The sequence below is a fragment of the Staurois parvus genome, unplaced genomic scaffold (assembly GCF_062004578.1).
Source record: "Staurois parvus isolate SC_StPar_1 unplaced genomic scaffold, SC_StPar_1.0 ptg000163l, whole genome shotgun sequence".
Taxonomy (NCBI): domain Eukaryota; kingdom Metazoa; phylum Chordata; class Amphibia; order Anura; family Ranidae; genus Staurois; species Staurois parvus.
The window spans coordinates 3,463,113-3,489,640 of NW_028317959.1; the positions used below are offsets into that span (position 1 = coordinate 3,463,113).

At 40.5% G+C, this 26,528-nt stretch overlaps 1 protein-coding gene across 4 annotated transcripts in view; it reads left to right on the forward strand.

The window, feature by feature from the left end:
- LOC149463009 (carnitine O-palmitoyltransferase 1, liver isoform-like) overlaps positions 1-26,253 on the forward strand; it is a 95,012-nt gene extending 68,759 nt beyond the window's left edge. For 3 of the 4 annotated variants that reach the window (XM_089676075.1, XM_089676074.1, XM_089676076.1), the window contains exons 13-19: positions 57-173; positions 1,305-1,469; positions 2,370-2,504; positions 11,207-11,359; positions 11,736-11,849; positions 19,352-19,444; positions 21,882-26,253. In XM_089676075.1, coding sequence (XP_089532201.1) covers positions 57-173; positions 1,305-1,469; positions 2,370-2,504; positions 11,207-11,359; positions 11,736-11,849; positions 19,352-19,444; positions 21,882-21,959 — 855 coding nt within the window. In that variant the 3' untranslated portion in view covers positions 21,960-26,253. Of the gene's footprint in view, positions 1-56; positions 174-1,304; positions 1,470-2,369; positions 2,505-4,051; positions 4,377-11,206; positions 11,360-11,735; positions 11,850-19,351; positions 19,445-21,881 lie in introns of those variants that run through there. The other variant, XM_089676077.1, reaches the window with a different exon arrangement.
- The last annotated feature ends 275 nt before the right edge of the window (positions 26,254-26,528 follow it).

Consider the following 26,528-nt stretch of genomic DNA (forward strand, 5'->3'; position numbering starts at 1 on the left):
ACCCTGTTTATTTATAAAATGTTATGCATCTAATACCCTTTTATCATTCTTTTCAGTCTATGTTGTATACAGACTGCTTCCAGCTTGGATACAATGAAGAGGGACACTGCAAGGGCCAGGCTGACTCAACAGTGCCTTTACCACAGAGAATGCAATGGGAAATCTCCAATGAGGTAACAGCCTTAATACTTGTAAATCTTCAATTAGGTAAATTCTTAAAGTGGTGTTAAACCCAAACCCAAAAATGTTATATATTGCAGTTTACCAATTTATAGATGTGGTGGCTGCATGTGTTTTTTTAGGCTTTAATACACTAGCAAATTAAAGCCAACGCCCAGCTAATACTTTATAAAAAGTTACAGTAATGTTTTTCCTTTTGGGGTAAAGGTTTTACATAAATAAAATTCAATCATTGTAAGCACCTCTGTCAGTGTTAAATCAGCCCTAAAACTGCTACAATTGCAGGACAGCTTGTTCTGTTGAAAAACAAGAGATTTGCTGACCAGATCACCAGGTGACAAAGGAAAGAGAGCCTAAACAAGAAAACTAATGCAGCCATCACATCTAAGAATTGGTAAACTGCACTATAATAAATGTTTATTGTTGGGTTTATTACCTCTTTAAATACTGATTTTTCTTTTTCTTTCTTTTTTTTCTTTTTTTTTTTTAACCCTACACACAATTTCACGGTTTCAGCAGTTTGTCTTGAAATATTCCCTTTGTCTTTTTGGCTGCTAGCCCCTCCCTTTTATGGCCAGTTCCATTGTTTTCTGATTGAAGACTCTTGCAATGTTTAACAGTCACACATATGAAGGGTAACCAACAGAGGAGTTCTGTTGCTGCTTTCTACAAGGATACTAGTTAAATTTACAACAAAGCTAAAAATACAGACTGCATCAAATATAATAAGACATTATGAGAGAAAACAGTGTCCAGTGCATATACACTAGATTGCCAAAAGTATTGGGACGCCTGCCTTTACACGGACATGAACTTTAATGGCACCTCCAGTCTTTGTCCGTAGGGTTCAATATTGAGTTGGCCCACCCTTTGCAGCTATAACAGCTTCAACACTTCTGGGAAGGCAGTCCACAAGGTTTAGGAGTGTGTCTATGGGAATGTTTGACCAGTGCACAGAGCAGGTAAGTATAGCATGTTTGTTAAAAAAAACAAAAACTCAGCCTTTGCAGCTGCTTTAAACCCATATTCCACTGGTAATAAATTTAACCCACAAATATGATGTGTTATGCATACGTATATTGACTTAGTGGTATAGACTTGTTGACCCCATGTTTCTCTTGCAGTGTCAAGAAATCATACAAGACTCCCTTAAAGTGGCTCAATCTTTAGCAGATGATGTTGACTTCCATACATTCCCTTTCAAAGAGTTTGGTAAAGGTTTAATAAAGAAGTGCAAAACGAGTCCTGATGCTTTCATCCAGATCGCTCTACAGCTCGCTCACTACAGGGTGAAGTTCTTATTTGCTATAACTGTCAATTATAGCCTAGGCAATCCAGATTTGGGGTACATTATTCATGAATTTGTGTTATTTAGTAACGATTATAATAATGTACAGTATGAGAATAGGAGGGATGGTAATTTACCAATAGTGATTTTAATATATTTCAGAAAAATGGAGTTTAACCAGTTATAGATCTCAGATGTACAGACCTTCTAAATACACATCCACAGGAGTAGGTGCACTGACTTGCTGGCAGTATGACATCCGTCATTCTAACCTGTATTGCAAAATTGCTGTTGGCTTCAAAAAAGATAGTGATGTTTGTAGCTAGCTGCAACTCTCGGAGCTATTTGCAATGTATGTAATTTATGTTACATAAAAGTTTGAGGCATGGATTAGGAGTTAATTCACACCTTTGCTCTATGGTAATACACGTCTGGGCATTGCAGCTCTCTGGCACCATTAATTTTTGTTTTTTCATTTATTTTGTTTTGAGTTTTTGCAGTGTAATTGCAAAAAAACAGTGCAACATTGAAAAAAAAACGGTTAATTTGTGAACAATGTCCCCATGCCTTTTTACCAGAAACATAATTTTGTCACTGGTCAAGCTGGAAAAATGCTAATTTGCTTTTTTTTTTCTTACTATTTTTTTTTTTAAATATGTACAAAATTGAATAATCCTTTAAAGACAACCTGACACACCCTATATTAAGGCCTAATGCTGTTTGTTTTTATGGCAAAGCTTGGAGGTTAGGGTATGCAAAAATTAGGTATGACAATACAGTACATATCTATTCACAAATAGGTGATGTTATTGAGAGAAATTTAGTGCGGTTTTATCCATCCTCTCAGTGAGTGGGAACATTGTAATAAAACTATTTTGAGAAAAAATTCTGCCTATTCCAGGACAAAGGAAAATTCTGCCTTACCTATGAAGCATCCATGACACGACTTTTCCGAGAAGGAAGAACAGAAACTGTACGTTCATGCACTATAGAGTCATCAAATTTTGTAAAGTGCATGATGGACCCAACAAAAACAGTAAGTGTTAGGTTTTAATGATTCCTAGAATAAAGGCCCCCCCACAAAAAAATGAATCTCTGTGTTTGTTTGGTACGAGTGGCCAATTGTCCACGCCTGGATAATTCAACATATATAATATAATTGATGTCCGGATGTCTATTTAGTGACATTGTTTTTAAGTTATTGTAATGAGATATACACTGTGGGTATTGAGCACTGTGTGTCTAAATCTATGTGAAGTAGGATTTTTATCTTTGTTAATAAGTCTTTTGATAATTTGATTTTTCCTGTGTTGTAAGCCTTGTTTGCCATTGAAGTAACCACTTGTCTCATACAGGGGGCTTTACCCCTTGACTGGGACTTATCTGTTTTTGTTGTTAATCTCATGGTTTAAACGGCAATGCTAATAAGCGTTTAGGCGGATAATTCTGAAATTATTCCCTCATCTGTCTGTGTAGTTATTCTATTTTTTAGGATTATTAAAATCCATTCTGAGGGTATCAGTATTTGATTGGCAGTTGTCCTACACAGTGCTTGATTGCCATAGTGAATCCCACTGTCTGTTTATAGAGTAATGGTGTTTGTGTTGGGTGATGAAATAGATCAGGAGATCCGTGTAGCTTTCCAGTGGGACACATCCTAATCCCTAAGTAGTGAAGATGAAATTTGGGAGCGGTTATGGAACATAGGAAACTATTGATTAAATGGCTAAATAGGGATGTGTCCTTTCTGTAAACCTATATTGAACACAAAATAAATCCTGGGGACTTTGTGATAAGGTGTTGCAAACGGAACACCTTCACAATGAGAGAGCTTTATCGTAAGTGGAAAGCACTTTGCATCAATCATGGTGGGGACGGGATTGATGGTGGAAGAGCAGAACATTCAGCTAGATGATTTAGCAAAGTCATTTGAGAAAAGCTTTCATGGCTCAGATTCATTTAAAGATACAGAGGAATTTCAGAGAAATTATGGGCTCCTTAGATAGGAGATCGGACGCAATGTCATTTTTAAAATTTACAAAGAATCAAAATTATGGAGAGACCTAAGGGACTTGGAGACAGGTAAGATTTTTGACTTGACAATTAGATGTGGACAGAGTAGGTCTAGGAGGAAGGGAATATGCTTTACATCAAGGTCAGGAGGAGATAGAACACCTAGTCATACAGATAAGGATTTGAGGCAAAAATCAGTGACTTTTTTTAGACTCAGAAGGGGCAAAATGGGGGGTTCTGCGGTTCCCTCGTCTACACAAAGGGACGAATGGAGCATGAAAAAGGAAAGGGAAAAATGAAGGACAAATCTATCCAAGTCCGAAAGACATGGGCCAAGAACCAAAGGAAGGAGAAATAGTAAGGGAGGACAATATTCAAATCTTTGATAGGTTATTAATCTATATGACTTCCCGTTGGCCCCTAGAAATGTACGCTTCGTACGAAGGGGAATTACTTTTTCTTCTGTGAGTAATATGGACGAGTTTAGAGTGTATAAAGACATCACTTTGTTTCTACGTAAGGTATTTTTTAGATCATTATATGATCAAAATGATTCTTTGTTGGTTTCAGACCTCCAACTGGAGGATGAGGACAGAGTGATGTTGGATACACTAGTCTATTTACTGGAGGAAAATAAAAGTATGGAAGAACAGCCTACCACTTCCAGGAGAAAGGTCAACCTTGAAATCCGATCAACAAAGATGCTACCTTTAACTGCCCCCCGCTCGCATTATATAGTAATATGACGGACGCAAGGTGGTTCTCTCGTTCTTGGAGGATGTCATATGACGTCCTCCCATTGTAACCGGTCATGTGCGTTTTTTTTTTTTCAACATTTTCAGTGGTTTTTGGTTTGTTTAAGAAAAAATAAAAAAACCCAGAGTTGATTAAATACCACCAAAATAAAGCTCTGTCTGTCACAAAAAAATGATAAAAAATTTCATATGGGTACAGTGTTGCATGACCGCGCAATTGTCATTCAAAGTGCCACAGCGCTGAAAGCTGGAAATTGGCCTGGGCAGGAAGGGGGTATAAGTGCCCTGTAGGCTAGTGGTTAAGTATAAATAAATGGTTGAGCCTGTTCTGAAACTGGTACTGATGGATTTAGGAACTATCGACTGGACAACTAGTAACCATGACAATCTTGATCAAGATGAGCGTAGAGCCCTTCGTGAACTAAGGGAAGCAAAACATCAAGCAGTGACAAGGGGGGAAATATGGTCCTCCTAAATGAAACATCCTATGTAACAGAAGTAAAACGACAGTTGGACGACTAGACAACATATAGACAGCTGGGTGTAAATCCATTCCCTACCCTGGTGGATACACTTAACAGTAAACTGGAGATGTCTAAGGAAGTAGCTTTATTATCCAACCATGAATTTAATTATCTGAAAGTATGGGAATATAACATACCAACCTTCTACACAATACCTAAGGTACATAAGAGTCGAATTAATCCGCCAGGGAGACCAATAGTTTCTGCAATAAGGGAACCTTTGAAAAAAGTGGTGAAATATCTTGATCTCCTCTTAAACGTTATGGTTTGGCAAATAAAATCATTTGTCCAGGATACACGGGATGTTCTTGCTAGAAATGTGGAATTAAAGGTGGAGGGAGATTTCTGGTTATTTGGAATAGACGCAAAGTCACTCTATACATCTACTCCACATCATTGTGGGTTGGAAGCATTCAAGTTCTTTTTGAACCTCTTTTTCCCCGAAATGGGTCATCGAAATGAGTTCATTTTTGAACTATTGGAGTTGGCACTAAGCAATACTTTCTTTTGGTTTTCTGGTACTTATTACAAACAGATACGTGGCACCTCCATGGGTGTACCATGGGCCCCGGCCTATGCATGTCACCACCTTTATTATGTGGAAGGAACAGGACGTTTACATCTCGACGATGTACCGTGGCAATGTACATACCTGGCTGAGGTATATTGATGTGTTTGTTATATGGAGAGAAGAAATTGATATTTTTTTCATCAATTTATAGGTATTTTAAACTGTAATGATAAGATTCATTTGACCTATTCATTTGATAGAAGCCAAATCTCCTTTCTTGACCTGCCTATTTCAATGGAAGAGGGGTCTCTGGTGACCCATACTTTTTGTAAAGAGACAGCAGCAAATACTCTTCTACAAGCGGATAGTTACTATCCAAAATGGCTTAAGAATGGGATACCAATGGGCCAGTTCCTTCGCATTAAGCGAAATTGTACTAAAGCTAGTGATTACAAAAAAAGAGTCAAGAGACCCCTTCGCTCACTTTCATGATTGGGGATACATAGACAAATACGCAAGGCAAAGAGAAGGGCTGACAATTATGATAGGAATAGCCTTCTGGTTAAATAAATTCCAAAGGAAAAGATACATTCTCCTGGCACAGTAAGATTAATCACTTTTGGTTCACAATGGGACAAGGTAAAAGGGATATTCCAAAAACATTGGGGCATTCTCACGAATAATTCAGGTCTGGGTAAAATTTTGGGAGACTCTCCAGAAATGGTGGCTAGAAGGGCACAGAATCTTGGCAATATCTTAATACACTCTGAATTCGTGAAAACACCGGCCAGTGATTGGCTCACAGAATATCCTTGGGCCAAGGAATGTTTCCTTGTGGAAGATGTCAGATATGCAAATATGTAAAGCGGACCGACACCTTTATGGATTCCCTTAAGTAAAAAGGTTCCAAATTAGAGCTCTGATTAATTTCTATATGATTACCTGCCCTTGTGATAAATTTTACAGTGGCAAAACTAAAAGACAATTGAAAGTTAGGATTGGAGAGCATATGCGGGAAATAAGATAAAGATCCTAAAAACCTTGAAAATCCATTAGCAAAACATTTTCGTAACCTCCATGGATGTAGTCTGGAGGGAATGAAAATAAAAGGTATATATGCCCTTAAATTGTCCCAGAGACGTGATTTTAATAACATACTACTTTGGAAGGAAAAATGGTGGATATATTGTTTGAGATCTTTGGTTTCCCTGGCTCTCAATACAGAATTGAACCCTCAGGTTTTCCTGGAGGACTAATAGTCTATATGTGGTCTCTAAGGTATTTCTATTTACTCACACGAACACATAGTTGAAATATAGGTCCGGACAGGTATATTTAGTTTGAACAATATGTGCTCCAAGTCTGTTAGGTTTAATTACCGTATATACTCGAGTATAAGCCGAGTTTTTCAGCACATTTTTTGTGCTGAAAAACGGCCCCCTCGGCTTATACTCGAGTCAACGTCTGCAGATGGCTCCCCCCCCTTCCAACAGAAGGGAAACTATGGTAAGTACAGGGGTGGGCAGGGGGCTGCTGTCTCTTACCTGGCTCCGGTCCCACGACGATCCGGTCCAGGAAGCGCGGCTGCTCCTTCATTCGATTCGTCCACTGGATGTTCGCGCGGCTGCTCGGCTCCACCTTCTCACCGGTGATTGGCCGCCAGAACTGTAGCTCAGGAAAGGCACACAGGCGGCCAATCACCGGCGAGGAGGCGGAGCTGAGCGGCCCTGCGAAAATCGAGTGAAGTAGATGCAGGTAAGTGTGCCGTGCTTAGGTGCTGCTGCAACCACATATGCTGGCTGCAGCAGCACCATACTGGAACAGGGGTCAGCAAGTGTCAGTGGGAGGAATAGTGCCCCATCATTGGTGTCACTGATACCAATGATGGGGCATTATTCCTCCCACTGACACCAACGATGGGGCACTTTTCCTCCCCCCCCACTGACACCAACGGTTGGGCACTATTCCTCCCCCCCCCCCCCCCCACTGACACCAATGATGGGGCACTATTCCACCCCCCACTGACACCAATCATGGGATACTATTCCCCCCCCCCCCCACTGACACCAACGATGGGGCACTTTTCCCCCCCCCCCACTGACACCAACTATGGGGCACTATTCCTCCACCCCCCCACTGACACCAATGATGGGATACTATTCCTCCCACTGACACCAATGATGGGACACTATTCCTCCCACTGACACCAAAGATGGGGCACTATTCCACTGACACCAATAATGGGGTGTTATTCCCCCCACTGATACTAATGATGGGGCACTATTCCTGCCACTGATACCAATGATGGGGCACTATTCCTCCCACTGACACCAATGATGGGGCACTATTCCTCCCACTGACGCCAATGATGGGGCACTATTCCTCCCACTGACGCCAATGATGGGGCACTATTCCTCCCAACGACGCCAATGATGGGGCACTATTCCTCCCACTGACGCCAATGATGGGGCACTATTCCTCCCACTGACGCCAATGATGGGGCACTATTCCTCCCACTGACGCCAATGATGGGGCACTATTCCTCCCACTGACGCCAATGATGGGGCACTATTCCTCCCACTGACGCCAATGATGGGGCACTATTCCTCCCACTGACGCCAATGATGGGGCACTATTCCTCCCACTGACACCAATGATGAGGCACGATTCTTCCCACTGGTGTTCCCACCCTCGGTTTATACTCGAGTCAATAGTTTTTCCCAGTTTTTTGTGGTAAAATTAGGTACCTCGGCTTATATTCGGGTCGGCTTATACTCGAGTATATACGGTACTGTTTAGTTTTTCCATAATCTGTGTAACTCACAGTGGAATTTTGTATTACATCAGGAAGAAATAATACAATGTCTCCTTTAAGAATTTACAGCATGCAGAACTAGCCTTGACATGCTATCCTATATATAGAGTGGGTACATGGACCACACATTGTCCTGACAAAGCTACGCTTGTACGTAAGCGAAACGTGTTGACGTCACTGAGCACCATGTGTTTTCACATGACCACACCCCCATGCCTGAATACTATAGCGGCGGACCACGAGGAGTGAGAGCGACAAACATACCATAGCTCTTGGCTTTACATGGCATTGGGCTGGTAAATGAGGGCTCCAGAATGCGGTGAGATCCTTACATTGATGCTTTAACACAAGCTGGACAAGACGGAGTTGCTATTTTTGGACATGGTCAAACAGAACATTCTTCTGTTAGCCCACACTGGGGACATACATATTCTTGCTCCCCAGATGGATGGATATATGGGTTGAGCCACTGTGTGTTTTTATATACTACAACTAAATTGCTTTTTAGCGACATCGTCCAGATGAAATGTTTTAAGGACAGAGTTACTGTGTGCTCTTCAACACTATATTGAACAGTCTATAACTGCGTGTCCAGTATATGCACCCTCCCTGTTCCCCAGCTGGCAATTCTAATATCAATATAAGCTTGCCAATGTCTGCTAATGGGCACGATGATATAGCCATCTTACTGCAATTAAGCACTTGCCCTCCAGAGCACTGCGTTACTTTAACTGACAATTGGGCTGTCATGCAAAGCTGTACATAAATGAAATATATGTCCTTTTTTTTTTTCCTCCACAAATAGAGCTTTCTTTCAGTGGTATTTGATCACCTGTGCATTTATTTTTTGCGCTATAACCAAAAAAGACCGACAATTTTAAAAAAATTATATATATATTTTTGACTTTTTGCTATAAAATATACCCAGTAAAAATTGTGAAAAATCAAATTTTGTCAAAAATTTAGGCCAAGATGTATTCTGCTACATGGCTTTGCTAAAAAAAAAAAAAAAAAAATCCCAATACATGTAAATTAATTGGTTTACGTGAAAGTTATAGCGTCTACAAATGGTGGTATATATACTGGAATTTTAATTTTTTTTTAATACTAGCAATGGCGGTGATCAGTGACTTATAGTGGGACTGCAGCAGGCATTCTAGCACTGGGTGGGAACTGACTAAATGCCACTGACATCCCAATGACATTAATACAGTGATCAGTGCTAATAAAAAGCACTGACACTGTACTAATGACACTGGGCAGGAAGGGGTTAACATCTGGGGCAATCAAAGGGTTAACTGTGTGCGGTTTTACTGTGTGTGCTGTGTGTTTTACTAGGGAAACATGCTGTGCAGAGAAATACACAGCAGCATTTTCTTGCTGGCGGGAGAGAGACTTGTGTTGTTTACACACTGTCTCTCCCCTATCCTACTCAGTGATCACCAGGTGTCGGCGAGGAATCTCTGGCCGGGACCCGGTGATTGACATCTGTAGCCGCCAATGGTGCGTGCCCCCTACCTAGAAATACAAATCGTGTGTGTATATATACATGATTTTGCGCAGCCCTGCTGCCCTGTAGCAGTAGTTCTACTGTAGGGTGGAGGGGAAGCGATTTAATACTGAATTTAATATTCAGCCACTGGAAGTAATCAGAAAATCTATGGTCTTGATGCCAGTAACCGTGAAGTCCATGTAGAGTGACTGTCCACCACTGAAATCTCTCAAGCTAATTGGTCTTTTTGCTGCCTCACCTACTGGTTAATACAACTGTAGAGGGATTTTTGTTTTGATACTTGCCTTCCATGGTTGGAGGCTCCTTCCTTTTTATTTCCATCTCACATGACTTGATTGGGGGACTGTATGGGCCCTGGGGCATATATATCTTGCATTACCGGCTTAAATGCTTTTTGTCAGGTACAAGCGTCCAACTGTCTGCGCCTGGATAATGCAACATATATAATTGATGTCTGGACGTCTATTTAGTGACATTGGTTTTAAGTTATGGTAATGTGATGTACACTGTGGGCATTGAGCACTGTGTGTCTAAATCTATGTGAAGTAGGATTTTTACCTTTTTGATAATAAAAGTCTTTTGATAATTCAATTTATCCTGTGTTGTAAGCCTTTTTTGCCATTGAAATAACTGCTTGTCTCATACAGGGGGCTTTACCCCTTGATTGGGACTTATCTGTTTTTGTTGTTAGAGTCTCGTGGTTTAAACGGCAATACTTATAGGCCATTAGGCGGATAATTCTAAAATTATTCTCTCCTCTATATGTATAGTTTTTCATGTGTTTACACTGAGAAAAGGCTTCCATATAGCCACTCTGCCATAAAGCCCAGATTGGTGGAGGGCTGCAGTAATTGTCCTTTTGGAACTTTGTCCCATCTCTACACAGGATCTCTGGAGCTCAGTCAGTGACCATCAGGTCATCAGGTTTTTAGTCACCTCTCTTACTAGGGCCCTTCTCGCCCTTGCCAGGAGGCCACTGTGCTCTTGGGAACCTACAGTGCAGCAGAAAATTTTTTTTTGTAGCCTTCCCCAAATCTGTGTCTGAGCTCTGCAGGCAGTTCTGTTGACCTTGTGGTTTTTGCGCTGATAGAGTACGCATTGTCAGCTGTGTGGCCTTTTATAGAGAGGTGTGTGACTTTCAAATCGTGTCCAATCGATTTAATTTGCCACAGGTGGATGACAATCAAGGTGTAGACACATCTCTGCAACAATCAAGAGAAATGGGAGGCACCTGAGTTATATTTCAAGTGTTGTTGCAAAGGGTCTGAATACTTATGCCTATGTGATATTTCAGTTTTTCCTTTTTTCATAAATTTGCAAACATTGCTAAAATTCTGTTTTCACTTTGTCACTATAGGGTACTGAGTGGAAAATGAGAAGGAAAAACTAATTTAAACAACTGTAGTATCTGGCTGCAGCATAACAAAATTTAAAAAGTTAAGGGGGTCTGAATACTTTAGAAATGCACAGTATACTGTGTTCCCTTTTAATCCCCCAAAAAAAGAAACTCTTGCAACTAAAATGTGTGTGTTTTAGTAGGCTAGATTGCACTGTAGACTCTATAGGCAGGTGAAGCTTTTATACTAACTTTTTCTCTCTATCAACAGGTTGAGGAAAGGCTAAAACTCTTTAGAAAAGCATCAGATAAGCATCAGTTGCTGTACAGAAATGCAATGACTGGGGCTGGAATTGATCGACATCTGTTTTGTCTGTATGTAGTATCTAAATACCTGGGGATGGATTCACCTTTCTTGAAAGAGGTAAAACACTGGTTTGTGCTTGCTGTTGAATGGATTAGTGTTACTATTAGTTTGTTTGCTAAAGCCTGCCATACATGGATCCCTGCTGAACTAGCTGAATTTCATCCATGTTTGGGCGCTATGGTTGTATAGAAGTCGATCTATTGATCAACACCTGCACAACCACCCTGTCATGTTTTTTTCCCCCGCTTGATCAGTGCTGCAGGCTATAGCTAATAGTGCTGATTGATGTATTCTGATGGCAGGGAAGCTTTCCAGCTGTCAGAATACAATAGCTCAGCAGAAGGATTCCTACATCTACCTGGGGCTAGTTAACCAAAAAGAACATGATTCATGTATGTGCTGTCTAACTGGCCATGTAAATTTGCTTTCTTAGGTGTTGTCTGAACCATGGCGCCTCTCCACCAGCCAGACTCCTATCCAACAAGTGGAACTCTTTGATTTAGTAAACCATCCAGAATATGTCTCATGTGGAGGTGGATTTGGACCTGTAAGTAAATATTATGCAGTCTTTCACATTTACCGTAACTCACACTAAAGCTGGTTCCCATCTTTTTCTCTTTTTAAGGGTATTTCAATTTTCTAAAAGAAAGTGCTTGTTGGATTGACCTCTTCATGCTTTTACCAGCCAATCATTTTTTTCTTTCTATTGAAATATTGTAGTGTGGGTTTGTAACTGAATCTGAATTTGACAGCACCTAAAATTAATGATGAGATGTGCCTATGTTGGATTGCCTCTGTTCGAACTGACTAGGTTAAAGGGTCAGTCCACCAAAAATATTTAGATTTTTGGTAGATGTTGGATGGTTAAGCCACTTGTTCTTATATTACATGGGAGGGTGATTTTCATGAGGTGTCTGGCCTTGAGTTTCTTAGGGGAATTTACTATGACTGCTGCAGCTGTGAATGGCAATCAATCAGGTTCTAGCTTTCATCTTCAAAGACTAAAGTGGTAATAAATCCTGGGGGGGGGAATACAGGCCCCCTGCAGGTGCATTGCATACTTGCACATTAAGAAAGACTTACCCTATATAACGAAGCCCTGCAGCTCACTGTCACTGATGACAGGGCATCCTTCTTCGCCCATTCTTTCTTCCAAATTCACGGGCTCTGGCCAGTTGAATGCCAGAGCAACGATGACGTCACTCCCACGCATGCGTATGGGAGCCAGGATTGTGGCACAGCGCTCTCTCTGCTGTCCCTTGCATGCACAGTGCACATGTGCTGGTGACATCACTGGCTGCAAAACATGTGAATATCTCCTAAAGTGCATGTTTAGGAGATATTCATCTTACCTACAGGTAAGCTTTGGTTTAAGCTTACCTGTAGATAAAAGTTGCAAAGTGGAGCTTACTACCGCTTTAACTGAACAAGTTGAAGTTAGAAACTGGTTACTATGCACTGCTGCTTCAGATTTTGCCTGCTCCGGTTTTAGTAAATTCCCCTTCTGAGTCTACACAGCTGCTGTGACCATTATAAGGGTTTCCCACTCTCCATGATTTTTTTTTTTTTTATATATATTATGGAAAATTCACCAAGAGGTGCAGATTAGTGCAGAGGTGGGTGAGGACATCCTAAATAAAGGGGGGTGGACTCATGCGCTGCCAAAGATATAAAAACAAAGAAGCTGCTCACACCTAACTGGACTAGAATAGATGAAACAGAAGTAGATATGGTGGTGTAGCGCTAATACCATGTGATAATTGACATAAAAAATTAATTATAGAACTCAATATTAAGTGGGTGAATACACAAAATGCATGAATAAATATATAGGTGTACAGTGGTGCACCTAATGTGTACCCCAAAAACACGCCATCAAGAATGTGACTAAATATAAGTGATAGGTGATTTACGTGAAACAAATATTAACCAAATTTAAATACATGTGATCATAAATGAACAATATTCATAAATCATATAGCACAAAGTCCCAAACGTATAATTGTGATGAATCAATCTTCGACCGTGAAAATTAATACGGGTCAAGTGCATCAGACCATCTGTCACTGTCTAGCGTGCATACTTACCTCCAATCTTTGACCCTCAAGGAGTCATAAGGCATAACAGATCACCAGTATAGTTCCAAGTGGGATTAATCTCACTCTCTGGATGGACACAGGATCAGCTTCCACACAGCTCACGGTTAATCAACCATTACAATGGTAAGGCACTTTTCCATAATTCCTCCACTCTACCAATGGCTCATAAACAGAGAATCAGAGAAAAAGCCACCATAGTGTAATAGATTGTTTATTATACCATACACAAATGCCAAACACCTACTCACACAGAATCGGGTCATAGACCCACCAGGCATGAACTGTATAACCCACAGTCAGGGTGCTTGCATAGGGAGTCCAAAGATGGCTGCCATCCGTTGCGTCACGATAACACGTGACTTCTCCAGGGATACAGAGCTGTGTGTACCTTTATGTAGCGGTTATAGCCCTTTAAGAACAGCACTGTCGACTGCTGCTGTGAGATTAGGTGTTAGGAGTGCCATGACTGCGTGGGCAATGCCCGCTGGTGAGGCAGGGTCCGGAGGCTGAAAAGTAGGAGGCTGTGGCTGCTGTGGGCTCTGCTGATCCCCTGTGTCAGTGGGAATGATTGCAGCTGCGGCCATCTTGGCTGCAACGGCCACTGTGTCCCCCTGTGACAGATGGGGGGACAGAAGAGGAGTGGGCGTGGGACAGCTTCACATAGTGGTCCATGTGTTCCCCGAGAGCCGCGGGCAGAAATGGGGGGGCGGCCCCTGAATTATAGCAGGCGTGGGAGCTCAGCGGTGGAGGAGGGCGGTGGGAGCAGGGGCGTCTCACCTCTTCCCCATGCGGTGCCAGAACCGGAAGTTAGGCATTCTTATAGGATTATCTGTCCAGAGCTGAGCCTGATTTCACCTGGCCCTGTCTCTGGAGACTCATCTGTGTGAGTGGAGGTAGCAGACTTGCTATGTTAGGAATGTTTCCCTTAATTGTATTTGAAACTGTCCAAGGAAGTATTGTCAGGAAAAGGATCATTAGCAGGGCAATGTGTGAAAGTAAAATTTTTCCTTTCCTGCTCTATTTTAATACTTTTTTCAAGAAACGTTACACATTGGTGCCACTGATGTTTCTGGCTTCTCCCGTTACAAGGGGCTTGATGTTACGAAGCACTGAGTGTGTCTATAGTGCCAACGCTTCCTTATACATTATGTAATTTGCAGGTTATTTATAACTGGAAATAGAAAACCTTATGGACTTTATAGGCACTACAAACCGTGATTCATAAAATGTAACACTTTACTGACCATGCACAGAATAGTACATACACATATAAAACAAAAATTGTTACAGAATATACTCTTCTTTACCTTGTCTCGGTGTCCCCCGATTGTATAATGGATTGGCCCAATGGGAGGCATATCCTTCCATAAAAGCCAGAGTGTCCTTAGAGAATTTGTTCTGTTTTTTGGAAATAACTTCTGTATTAATTTTAGCTACACAGTCCTTAAATTCTTGATATTTGCCTTCATATTGTGCATGATTCTTCACTGATTCATATTTATTATTACGTAATATTGGTTCCTGATCAAGTAAATTCATATCTGTCTGATACTGTTCCACCTAAAGCTCCATCAACTCTACACTACATTTGGTGAGAGCTCGTTCCCAAGAGATCTAAAAATATAGTGTAGCATTTTTAATGGTAGGGAAAACTTGTATTCTCAGACCTATAGGACTAATATTCTCTTTTAATATATTGTTGGAAAATTTGCATATGTCAGTATAGATTAGACTTCTTTTTTAATAGGCGCTTGGTTTTGACGATATACTGATTAAGGCTCTCATCATCTCTACTAAGCAGATTGCAGCTGAATTTAATCGCTGCCATATAACCTGTCCATGCAGTACCTATAAAGTCCACTTTAGTTCATTTAAAGTGATTTTGGAAATCCGATATAGACACGTAATTGATTTGTAAATGTACCTAACCAAATTAGCTTGCCATGTCTCCAACACCTCTCTTTTATTGGGGATTATGTTGATTCTTACCAAATGTCACATATGACCTATATTTTACCAGTGTGCTATTTGTATTCATGCTTTGTAATTCCAGCGCCGATTGTTGTTTCATACTTGATAATCGCTTTTACCTAATATGAGCTAGACCAAGCTTCTTTTTTATACTCTGATGTTTATATCGGAAAACACCTTCAATAAAATATGATTTAAAAAATTATTTTATTGTAAAAGGTTTATTTTATTTTTTTACTGACACTTTAAAGATCCCACTCTTTATTGTTTGAATTGTTTACTAATGCAATGTGGCACCTTTTGGCCTTCCCTTCATCCACCATTTTGATGAGTTCTTCCACAGAAGAAACTTAGTGACGGAGAAGCTCGTTTGGCTCCTGGATCACAGGAGTGCAGTTTTCTGCTTACATCTGGATAACACCTGTTTTCAGCTGACCGCAGGCTAAAGTCTGCTGTTGGCTGACGTCACTGATATGGTCGGGATCCACCCAGGAGCCTTGACTGGTACCAGGCTCAGCCTCTCAGCGATCCGCCCAGAGCCTGAGCCATACTCTCTCGCCCCCTCCGCAGCCCAGTACTCCAGGGGGGGGGGGGGTGTAGAGCAGAAGGCAGTGACTTACAATCATCGCTCTCAGCTCAGAGCGACAGGGATAGCTGAGCAATCACTGGTGTTTGATTGCTTATTTCTCAGCCTTGGAGCCGGCGATGGACAGGCGTAGCTTCGAATCGATGCTGCATCCACCTAGGTAAATCTGTTTCTTCTTCATGGTCCCACTGTATGTAGGAATATAGCCACCCTCTCTTGCTCACTCTGGAGATGGATTAGGGACTATGGGTATTGTGTTGAGCATAGAGCAAAGCACATACCTGCAACTGATATGCACTGCTTGTTCCAAATAGAGGAAAGTGAGGAGGAAATGAAGAGGTTCAGGAGTTCATAGAGAACCATTTTCTTAAAAATAGATTACACTGCCATGAAGTAATGGATGTGTATGGATTTCTTTTGAGAATAAGGATATCATTTAGTGTCACTTTAAGACTATCCAGGTTTAGATTAGGGTTTTCTAGTCCAGGAGTCGCCTGACTCTACATTTCCATGTGAGTCCTGGGTATGATTGTAGACCGTTCCATTTGCGCAGTTTTCACTTCAGACCTCTTCTTCACTTAATTGTAATGTTCTTTCATCATGAGAAGTCCATCAGGTCTCTAGACAGATCTAATTATTAGACACCGAGGATCAGGTTGTCCGTGGCCTGGTGGTTCAGAAATCAGAATTCCTTTTTTCCTATGTTATGGAAGAGTCTTGTGACATGCCAGCCTGTAAGGCTGTTGCATCTTATCTTCTGATCACCAACCTGGAACTTTGGGTTATTGGACTGTCTCTGCAGCATTGAACTATCCTTCTGAAAGGTCATCCAATTCAGATTCAGCCAAACACCACAGTGATGGTATACATCAACCGCCGGGGGAATCCGAGATCTCACTGTGGCAAGACAGCTAGTTTGAGTCCTGTGCTGGACAGAACTTCATGTTACTTTTTCTGCCCAGGATTCGACAATTTGCAACAACACTTCTCTCATCCCACAGTGCTTGGATCTGAAGGAGTGGTCCCTACAGTCTGAACAGGCTTGTCTCCAAGTACAGGTATCCTCTTGCAGAAGCATTGGATTCTCTGGTGACTCTGGAATCGCTACACACTGATATTTGTTTTTCCTTCCCCGAATCATCTTCCTTGTTTGCTTCACAGGCTCAATACAGGGCGTTCTGGTGCTGCTCATTGTTCTGAACTGGCACAGGGGAATATGGTAGACTGACCTGGTAAGACTTACTAGCAGATGCTCTGTGGACTATGTTAGATCTTATGGATCTTCTGTCCCAAGGATCTTTTTGCCATCCTACCTCACAGTCACTGTCTTTAATGGCATGGCATTTCAAGCCCTGGCTACCCTTAAGTAAGGAGTGTGTCTGAATTTGCATTTCCTATAATGCTAACGGGTAGAAAGACTACTTCCTGCAAGGTCTATCTGAAGTGAAAGACACACTTAACTTTGTGTAAATCTCAGGGGCTTCCACCTTTCATGTTTTTCTATAGGACAAATCCTCTACTTCTGCATCTGGGCTTGGACCAGCATTTGTCTCTTTTGCACCTTCAAGGGCCAGATTTCTGCCTTTCCTGTTCTGTTTCAGAGACCTTTGGTCTTTCATTTCTCAATTTAGATATTTGTACAGGGAGTCCATCATGTGGCTTCCCCTGTTCCTTTCTTCATTACTGTAGGATCTGAATTTTGTTCTGTGAGATCACCATGTTATAGACATTCCTTTTTTTACTCTTACCCACAGGGTAGTTTTTCTTGCAACTATCACCTCTATGATATGAGTGTCTTAACTGGTGGTCTTATACTGCCAGGAGCCTTTTCTGATTTTACATAGGGGCCAAGTGATGTTAAGAACAAGGAGTTTCTTCTTGACTAACATTGTTTCTGTCTTTCACTTTAACTATGCCATTGTCCTTCCATCCCTCTGTCCAGCCTTGAATCAGCAAAAGCAAGTTTCCCTCAATTGTCTGGATGTGATTTTCTTGGTCTCTCTCTGTTACTGTTTCTTCAGGCAAATTAATTTCTTTGGTATTCTGGATGGACCCTGTAAGGGTACACAAGCATCTTGGTCTACCATCTTTAGGTGGCTTAGGCAGACGCTCACCAAAGCGTATGGTCTAGTAGATCCTGTGTCTGCTCTTTTTCTTTTCAGCCTCTGTTTTTATTTTCATTGTTCTACTGAGGGGAGCTTTAGGCTCATCTGACAGCTTCAGGCATTGAGTCCTTCAGGTAGCTCAGTGGGCTGCAGGCAGTCACCAGTTTCTATTGTTTTTTCTTCAGACTGTAAGCCATTGTTGCTGTCTTGCCCACCTTTATGTCAAAACTGTTTATTGAAAATTCCTGTGATAAAGAAAAAAAGGATTTTTGTACATACCTAAAATCGTTTTCTTGGAGTCCATTGAGGGATACAGGAACTCTTACAGTTTTTACACTGGCGAGGTTATACTGCCACCTACAACAGAAATGGAAACAGGCAACAAAAAAAATCTGTTGGCTAGCACAGGATAATAATGCCCATGTTTTCAGTTTTGTTGCAAAGTGATACCGAAAGCATAATATAAACACAGAGGGAAGGGAACAGTGTGCCTCAATAGACCCCAGGGAAAGGACTTTACGCTGAGTATGAAAATCTTATTTTTTGGTTTCCGATTTCCTTTTGCTCTGGAAAAACCAGAAGCCCTTGATTTGTTAACCATTTACATAAAGGGCGTCATACACCAGTTTAATTGCATTGATGTTTGGCTGTTTAATGTTATTGAATGCATCTGTAAGTAGTTCAATCATAGAATGACTCAAGATGTTAAAGCGCAAAAAAATAACAATCTCATGAGCACACTATCTTACAAAATTAAAAAAAAATAAAAATAGCTCTATTTGAGTCTGATCCGGCAATGATTACCATTAGACTAAGAATAAATAATTAGGGTTGTATAGTATAGTCCATACAGGACAATAGGGGGATAGTGTCCATCCACTTGTGGCAGCCTCTACAGGGACTTGAAGCTTATTCCAAGATATGCATAGAGAGAGAAAGGAGAGAGAGTGGCACCTCTCACTCCTTTCCCAGTTATAAAATGAACATGACATTTTATAAAAATGGAAGCAGTGGTAGCCCTCATTTTTTATCTATCATAATCGCTTTACTTTGGTAACATTATTTTAGCTGTGACTCTGCAGCAAAAGCAATCAACAAATACCTTATACATTACATTTGTTTAAAGGAACAGTCTTTTTTTTTTTTTTTTTCTGTTTTAAAGAAGGCTAATTGCGTTCTCATTATATGTACGTTCGCTTCCTTTTCTCCTTAGTTTATCTCTAATAAATGGGTTACAGGAAACTGTTTCCAGCTTTCAATGTCTGTACTTCTGCTTCCTGTTTTTCAGGTGGCTGACGATGGATATGGGGTCTCCTACATAATAGTTGGTGAAAATCTGATCAACTTCCATGTGTCCTGCAAGCTCTCCAGCCATGAGACAGTGAGTGTCCTGAAAATGTTCCTAATAATTTTTAATCATTCATGATTGACATGCTACTGTTTAGGAGACATTTCTACCATGCAAGTTAAAAAGACCTGACAAAACTTTAAGGCCTCATATACACCAGAAAGTGCATCCTAGGATGCGCTCTTTTTTTGCACAAAAAAAAGGTGTCGGCATGGTTTTTAAAATCATGCCACACCAGAATGTATGGTACTTTTGGTACCATAAGTTTTGGTTTGTGCGAATGCTGCAAAAGGGCAGTGCGTTTTTGTGCAGAGCTGGAAAATGTTTGATTTTGCATGTGTTCCTGCACCACATCTGGTGCGAACAAGCCCTTCAAGTTCACAGGCTTTAATAAAATATTCCCATTGCTAGATTGAGTGTGGTTTTCAGAAGTCCTCTGGGCAGAAAATTATGCTCTTTGCAATAACTCTGAACTGTGCAAACGCCTTGAGCCTCCATTAGATCACATGGGAGAGTAGAGCAGGAACCTGAATACCAATCAGAATATCCTGAATGTCAATCAGTATAATCACATTAAATGGGTTGGGTGTAAGTAGACTGCAGAGTTACTTTGAAAGATAAAGTCAGGGAATTCCTGGCCTGCAGAATATTCTTCTTTGGATTAACCTATTCATGATTGGGTTTTGTGCCTTCTTAGCTGGAATGATTCCAGCCTGAAGGTGTTTAAGGGTATCGGTGCTAAGAAATTGTGAGCAACTGATATTGTGAAACTTTCCTGTTAAAATTACTGTAGCTGCCTTGCTGTTGTGCAAGGACCTCAATACTGTCACTGACTCGCAATATATATTAAGGTCAGAAGCTCTGATTTTCCTCTAATTTAATTAGTTGTATAATTGTTTCTGGGTCAAGAACACAAAGAATTGAAGTCTTTGGATAGAATTGTTAGCCAGGCAACTAGTTTTTTCAGAATGAGAGTTTAGCCTATGTATATGCTCAGTACAGTTAGAGAGTACTGTTGTGCAGTATAACTGTACATTTTCTTTTTGCCAGTTAGTATACAGGCAGAAATGTATTTTCCTTTCATTCAAAGCAATATTTGTATAGTACAGCTTTGTCATCTGATTACTGTCATTGTCATCTGTCACTGACAGCGAATACTAGATATGAGTCATTGGGGGGGTTTACTAAAACTGGAGCACATGCGAATAGTAACCAACCAGCTTCTAGGTTTTATTGTCAAAGCTTCATTGAACAAGCTGAACATAGGAGCTAATTGGTTACTATGCACAACAGCACCAGATTCTTCTGCATGATCCAGTTTTGTTAAATTCCCCCACCCCCCTCATCTGACAGTGATTACTAGGAAGAATGGAAGAAACTCTGTTCTCTGTGAGTTCTTTCATTTTCATTATATGATTATTTTCAATTCCCTGATACTTGCCACTTTTGTTGAATTCCAGTATCTTAATATTAAAAACTCATGCTGCAGATAGGAGGAAGTGAAGCAGGCCCTTTTTGGCCAGTAATGGAGTGCCCGGAAAACAAAAATTAATGCCAGTTTTGGCAATTTCAGGTAAGTCCTATCTGTGATGTGAGAGCACAGTTGGAAAATAGCCTTTCAGAGTGGTTTGATCTGGGTATACAACCACCATATGTGGAGCATGGTGCCTGTGTCTACTCCACAGCACCAGCAGTGGTTGGGGTACTTGCGTTTGGGTGGAGAAGCAATTTAAATGTGAGATAAAATGACTTTTTCCAATTATTGGTGAGCTAAGCCAACTCCAGTGAAGTATTGGAGGATCAGGAAAGCCATGTGAAAGAAGTGTACCATAAATTTTCATTTTCCCTTTAAGCTATAGGGCAGCGGCACCCAGAAGCAATTTTTCCAGCGGGGATTCTGGTGGGGTGCGATCTTGCATTTTATTTCTTTGGTCTGCCCATCTCTTATCAGAAGAGGCTTCTACTCTGCCTGCTGCATTTTTAAATTATTTAATATCATAAATACAGCAGTGAGAGGAGTAAGGATACACCAAGGTGGTTCTGAACAGGCAAAACTCCTAACTGGGTGGGCATGGAACCAAGACCTGTACTGGGAAGATCTTACTGCTTGAGTCACCAAAAGACATAAAAAAATCACAAAGTGACTCCACCCACCAGACTCCCCCTCTAACTGGAATATCACCTTTGAAAGTGGCCTGATCCTTTTAACAGACAGTGGGAAAAGTTGTTAGGGGATGACGTGCACTTACTTTTTCAGACAGCTTTGCTTTTCAAACAGAGGCAGAGCTATTCGATATAATTCTGATGTTTGGAGTAAACCCTTCATGATATAGTTAGTATACAGTATCTGTTTGCACACATTGTTTGCATTTCAGCTCGGTTTCCTGTGGGTCAAGTGCACTGATTGGTGTTATAACCTGTCCACAAGCCTCTGGTTTGACATTAATTTCTTCAATCTTGCTCTCTGCAGGATTCCCACCGCTTTGGCAAGCACATTCGAGAATCTCTGCTTGACATTCTGAGCCTGTTCAAACTGGAGAATAAGTAGAATGTTTTTTACTCTCCTGCCAGCCTTTCAAACATCTATGAGTTACAGTCAAGGAGCAAGAAAAAAATGCAAATGAACTGCTTCCAAATACTGGGACCATTGTTTTACATCTCAGCCACAAGAACCTGGTCTGCATGATGAGTAACGTTCAACACTGCCTTACATGTAAGATCCTACATGTATTCAAGTAGCAGTACAATCACAACAGAAGAACAATCTGTCACAAATTTTCATTTGTCAAGTTTCCTGTATACAAGGAACAATGTGCTAAGGGAAATACTCATATAACTCAGACTCTGAGTTTAATTCCTTACAAAAGCATACTTCTAATTGATGTATGACGTGCAATGTGAACAAGCATCTTGCTTGAGGTGCTGGAGATCGGATGAGTTCTGTGCGTGAGCTGGTGCCTTATATGTTCTGTGTAAGTAAATAGCTTAATATAGTGAAGTGTCAAGCAACGAAATGCAATATTTTTCCTAGTTGTCATACCTGCCAAATTTGTTTGGAGTCATCCTAAAAGCATCAACAGTTTTTCCTTTTATTTCAAAGAAGACCATTTTTTGCTTTATTTTATATACTTTGCTTGTTTTATTGCTGTTGTAATTTAACTGGAGTTTAGTTTGCCTGACCATACCAAGGTGTATTTCATTCTTTACAAGTAATTGTTTTTTCTGTCTGTTATTCACCTTCTTCTGTATCATTCCAATTCCATAGACATGTTCTTGAATTTGGGCTTTCGGTTTAGAGGACTCCCACCAAAACAAATATGTTCTCAGTGGAAGTAATTCGGGTATGGTTGATTTAGCAGCCTACACCCTTAAAATTAAATACTTGTTTACCCCGGAACCAAAAATTTCAGGTGGAGTACTCATTTAAAAAAATATATATATATCAACGCCAGAGCCCCATTTAGGAAAGAACTATCAAATGAAATGTTTGGGACTGTTATTTATAAATTCTCATTACAGTAATATCCTTACTTTGCAAGCCTATCTCTAACTGTTTATGGGACATACTTGAGCAAATTACAACACGGGTATAAAACAAAAACAAAGAAAAAAAAAAATTGGTTCAGCTGCCATGGCTCCACATAGTAGACCTCTATCTCTAGATGACTTCTACTATTCAGCACCCTGGGTGCACCCAATCGCAGATTGCTGTGATATGCTAATACTGACTTGCTTCCTTAAATGAGAGCCTTACCCTTCATTCGATGCTTCATTACTGGCCTGTCACCTTGATGGACAGCCTCACTAGCTAGTTGGGAAGCCTATGAAGCAGAATAAGCCAGATGGTCAGAGAAGATGGTTAATATTGTATACCATAATGACCTAGGATTTAGTGTGCTTAAAGCACTGAAAATGGAAACTGTCCTGATGGGTTAGTACCAGAAGGTGCCTGTTAGGGTGGAGCCAATGGCAGTTGGGGTAGTTTTGTCCATGTCATCAGGTTCACTTTGAGAGTCGCATTCAAACACATATGGATATTACTTGGTTTATTCAGTACAGCAGTGCAAAGGTTCAACATTTGGCAAAACATAGTTCTCAAACAGATTTCAGTTTATTTTAGTCTGTGAGAGAGCTGCTGATTGCTCCTTGTTACAGAACTTTGCATATTACCCTTTGCTTTATTGAATAAGCCTAGTTGTTTACCTGAATTCCAATGCAAACATTTTATTTTGTGTTTTATCTTTTGTGTATATTTTTGTTTGTAACCATAGGCATTATTTTAGTTTTATCAATTGTTAAGAGTATATGATTCTCCTTGGCATGATTATACTGCCAAGTGTTTACTAGTTATCAGTTTATTTGCATTTTTGTCACTTTTTTCACAGCAACAATAAATGATCAGAATGGTGTTCACTTTAAGAGACTAGTCCTCTAGATGTCCACACTAGAAGTGATTCCTGGTAAAGCATGCTGCTCTTCTGTAAGCACTATAAATAATATCAGCATAATTCAATTTATTACAGAGTCTGGCTGCAGCTCAGGGAGAGAAGAGAAAACTGTTATTTCTGTGGGTCTGCAAAAAGGTCACAATTTACAGACTTTATTTAAGAGTGTAATACACTTTTAAATCATTAAACTATTCCTACAAGCCACTGTGACTGTTTAACGCCTAAAAGTGAGGGGTGACGTACATATACACTGTCAGCCAGACCTACAATATAAAATAAAAAAAAAAAGCCTAAGTGTTAGGCCTCATTCACACAGGAGTACTAACCCATACACTCGTGGAAAGAGTCATCTTCACCAGGTTTTGTGCAGCCACATGCAGGCAGCTTGTTCATATGTATGGTAGGCGGGCAGCTGCACGGATTTGCGTGGATCTCCAAACGCATCCGGGAGTGTACATCCTTGTGGGGACCAATGATTGCATCAGAATACAAGTCTGCGTTCTGCTTTGTGCATCAGTCCTGCACAGATGGCCACTTGGGGATGCTATTGGAGATTTGTGCAGGTCCTTGCAGTACCCACCTGTCTTTGATTTGCACAGACTTGCCTACAGCTGGCTGCATATAATACCTGTGCATCCCACACAGATGTACAGATTGGTACGCCAATGTGAATGAGGCCTTAGACACAGTGGGGCAATTAACGTTTTCAAGAGACAATCGGCAGTGGCAGTTTTTGTACCTTTCTCGTGACAGGCATACTTTTAAGGAATGCGTGAGTTTAGTTTAGGTTTAGGTGACGCAACATTTCAAGCATTCCCGTTTTGCACGCATGTTGGCAAGACAGTGCAAAGCCTGCTTCAACAATATCAAGCAAGGTCTGTTTCTCCCCCACACCTCTGACCCTCCTATGCCAAAGCGCTTTATTTCAATTAAAAAAGAAACCACAGAGCCTTTCTTACCTTACCCCATATTCTGTACCGCATGGGGCGACATTGCCTTCTTTTGAGTTATATTCTGAAGAATACAAACTGCCCAAAATTGTAAAAGATGGTGTGCATACCCCATGCAGGAGCATATTCTGAGATTCCGGGTACTTGGCATTTAGCCATAAGGACAGTGCCATTACCCTCACCTAGACACTGTGGGAAGAGGCTGGAGTAAGGCAAGAATATTAATCAGTTTTTCCCTCATTCTTTTTCTTGCATGTGTTGTACCTTTTTTTTTTTTTTTTTATCATAACATGAGGGAAGGGGGTAGTATGAAAAAATAAACGGTCTTTGCTTTTTATTAAATTGTTAAGGAGAATATTGAGGTAGATGAAGAAAAAAATCTTGTTACTTTCCCTCTCTAGTTTCTTTTTTTTCTTCACATTCCTGCTTCCCACTGTGTTTTCTGGTGAACACTGCTAGTTGTGCTAAGGATCCCTCTCTAATAAGAGACCCTGTCATTAGTGCGACACTTTTTGTTAATTGAAAGCTCTGCAGAATAAGAGTTTGACATTTCCCAAAAGTCTTGGTTCATTCCATCTTCCAGTTCCCCCACAGCTGTCAGAGATCATCCAGACTGGGCTTGAAATGCTTGCTAACAGTATAAATGAATGTTTTGGGGGGGGGGGGGTTCTCGCTGAGCCCCTGAAAAAGAGAAAAAAACAAACTGAAACGTAAATATATTTATATACTATGCTTCTTGTTTTAATAAAAGCATTCAAATTAAAAATATTAAACTGGCGGCAGGGTTTCTTTAAAGCACATGTTCACCCTAGCCCCCATAATACACTAACCTGTGACCCTTCACCCATTCTCCCATACCTTGTGCATCCTTACGTCCTCTGACTGCTCCTGCCTCCTGTACTGCCTGCAGCCAGGCAGGTAAAAATCTATTTTTATGCTTGATCCTTTCATTTAAAAAAAAACAAAATGTAGAAAGGTTTGGTACATTTGTGTATTTCAAAGTGGGAGGAGGTTCATAGGTAGGGACCATCTTGGGCTGTGCTAGAAAACACATTTAAACAACTTAAGGAGTGAAATATTTCAACCAATGTTAGCAAAACATGATATATCAAAGTACTTTTTTACTTTATATAACCTTTTCTGGGACAAAATGTATTTTGTTTTGATACACTGCTCATTTTCTGTCATTTGATGTTAATTTATCTGATTGCACTATAGAGCATTCTATGGATAGGTTTCTTGCACGAGTCAACACAATGGTCTATCATATGTTTATTAATCAAAATTATCCTTTTTTTATTATACTCAACTGGCTTTATGGTGTTACTTGCATTTATTGTGTTTAGTTGAAAAGTTTGTACTTTTTTTTTTATTTTTTCTTGCCATTATCAATGCAATTTCAATTTGGAAAGAACTTGAGGGCAATAAAAAGCCAATATTTAAATCTTCCTGCCTCTTAATTTAGTCTGTCAAAATGATTGAGGGTTGCAAGATTTCAGAACATAACTCTTAATTGCAGAGTACAAGACACAGGCTGAGTGTTCATAGACCCAAGGTTTACAGGCTTGTACCTTTTATGTGACTGGACACAGGCAAAGATTTTGAGGACACACCCCCTGGGTGATTGCCCTGTAAAATCATACTCCACTCCATGAGTCCTCATCTTTTTGCTAGTGTCCTAATGTTATGGACTTCTCCCCTATGCAGAAATCACTCTTA